The 1,625-nt window shown below is 47.7% G+C and overlaps 1 protein-coding gene across 1 annotated transcript in view; it reads left to right on the forward strand.

The window, feature by feature from the left end:
* LOC125507549 overlaps nt 1–703 on the forward strand; it is a 115,076-nt gene extending 114,373 nt beyond the window's left edge. The window contains exon 2 of the mRNA XM_048672094.1: nt 4–703. Coding sequence (XP_048528051.1) covers nt 4–559 — 556 coding nt within the window. The 3' untranslated portion in view covers nt 560–703. The remainder of the gene's footprint in view (nt 1–3) is intronic.
* The last annotated feature ends 922 nt before the right edge of the window (nt 704–1,625 follow it).

The following is a 1,625-nucleotide window of genomic DNA, read 5'->3' on the forward strand; positions in this document are numbered from 1 at the left end:
GAGGCCGCTCCTCCCGGTGACGCACTACCGGTACGAGACCACGGGGATCCGCCCTGAGTACCTGCGGGACGCGCCGACGGTGAAGATGATGCAGCGGCAGGTGGAAGCCATCCTCCTCAACGGCGAGCAGCCGTGGAAGGTCAGGTCCTCCCGCGGCGCGGCCAGGCTCCTCGTCGGCCACGGCCTGGAGCACGATCTCGACGCGCTGGGCATGGACTACCCGGCGTACCTGAAGCGGGACACGGCGGAATATCCGCCGCTGATGAAGACGAGCGGCAGGCTGATGAGCAACTCGCTCCGGTTCCTCACACAGAGCTGCCTCGGCTACGACATCCAGACGGGCCACCAGCACCCCTACGAGGACTGCGTGGCGGCCATGCGGCTGTACAAGAGAATGAGCTCGATGAGGCACGGCCCGCCGAAGAACGGGGGCGAAGACGATGCGTGCGCGGCGGTGGCATTCCCGGCGCGGAGGCAGCGGGAGCTGGAGCGCATGTCGCCGGAGGAGCTCCTCAGCATGTCCAAGCCGGACTATCACTGCTGGTGCCTCGACGACTAGCCTCGACGACTGCACTTGCATCTGCATGTCCAAGCATGAGCCACGGCCACTGCGAGGCTGCCCTGCCGAATTCGATTCTTCGGGCTTTACTTACTGATCAAAGGGGAATTCCAATAATAGATTTCACTCATTTAAAAAATTGATTCACTAATTTTAAAAATTGATTTCACTCGTTTCAGTAACATATTTCACTCGTTCCAATAACAGATTTCACTAAATAAAAAAATTCAAAATAGTTGAAATATATCCAATATTTAGTCTTGTTCTAAAGGTCTTTGCGCCATGATTTTAAATATATATATATATATATATATATATATATATGGAATCAAAATATTCGTTTAAATGATATAAATGATTTAAGTTAGAAAAAGTTGAATAAAAGGGATGGAGTTTTTTTTTGAAAGAAAGTTCGAGCTTTATTCATTAAAAATAATCATTACATCGTTTATGAGGATTGGTACAATTACATTATGTGGTTCCTTAAACCAATCAGAAATGAATGAAAATCTAGCCAACTTGGCAAGTTCATAAGCAACTTTATTTGCCTCTCTATTACAATGCTCAAATCTAGAAATAGAAAAATCGCAAGCTAAGTGAAAACAGTCATAAAAAATTGCAGCTGCTGCCCCCGACGATCGTCCTCCTTCGTTCATGGTCTCGATCACCTCCATATTATCCGAGTTAATAATTATGCGATTACAAGCCGTCCTTTACGCAAGCGATAGGCCAAATTTTAACACCAAAGCTTCAGCTATCAACACATCTGCACACCAGTCAATCTTACCATTTCCCCCACCGATGAACCTACCTTTATCATCTCTTAAGACAGCCCCGATCGTACCTCTGAGAAGGTCTAGGTCAAAAGAAGCATCAACGTTAAGTTTAACAAATCCCGTCGGAGGGTTAGAACATCCTCCTCTTTTCATGGAAGCCTTCGGCGAGGAGGCATTAAAAAAATTGGCAGCGAGAGCGCGTATCCCCATGGATATCTGTTGTGCATTCTGAGTAGTCTCATTGTGTACCAATTTGCGCCTTTCCCACCACAAGTACCAGGCTGATATGG

The sequence above is a fragment of the Triticum urartu genome, chromosome 5 (genome assembly GCF_003073215.2).
Source record: "Triticum urartu cultivar G1812 chromosome 5, Tu2.1, whole genome shotgun sequence".
Taxonomy (NCBI): Eukaryota; Viridiplantae; Streptophyta; class Magnoliopsida; order Poales; family Poaceae; genus Triticum; species Triticum urartu.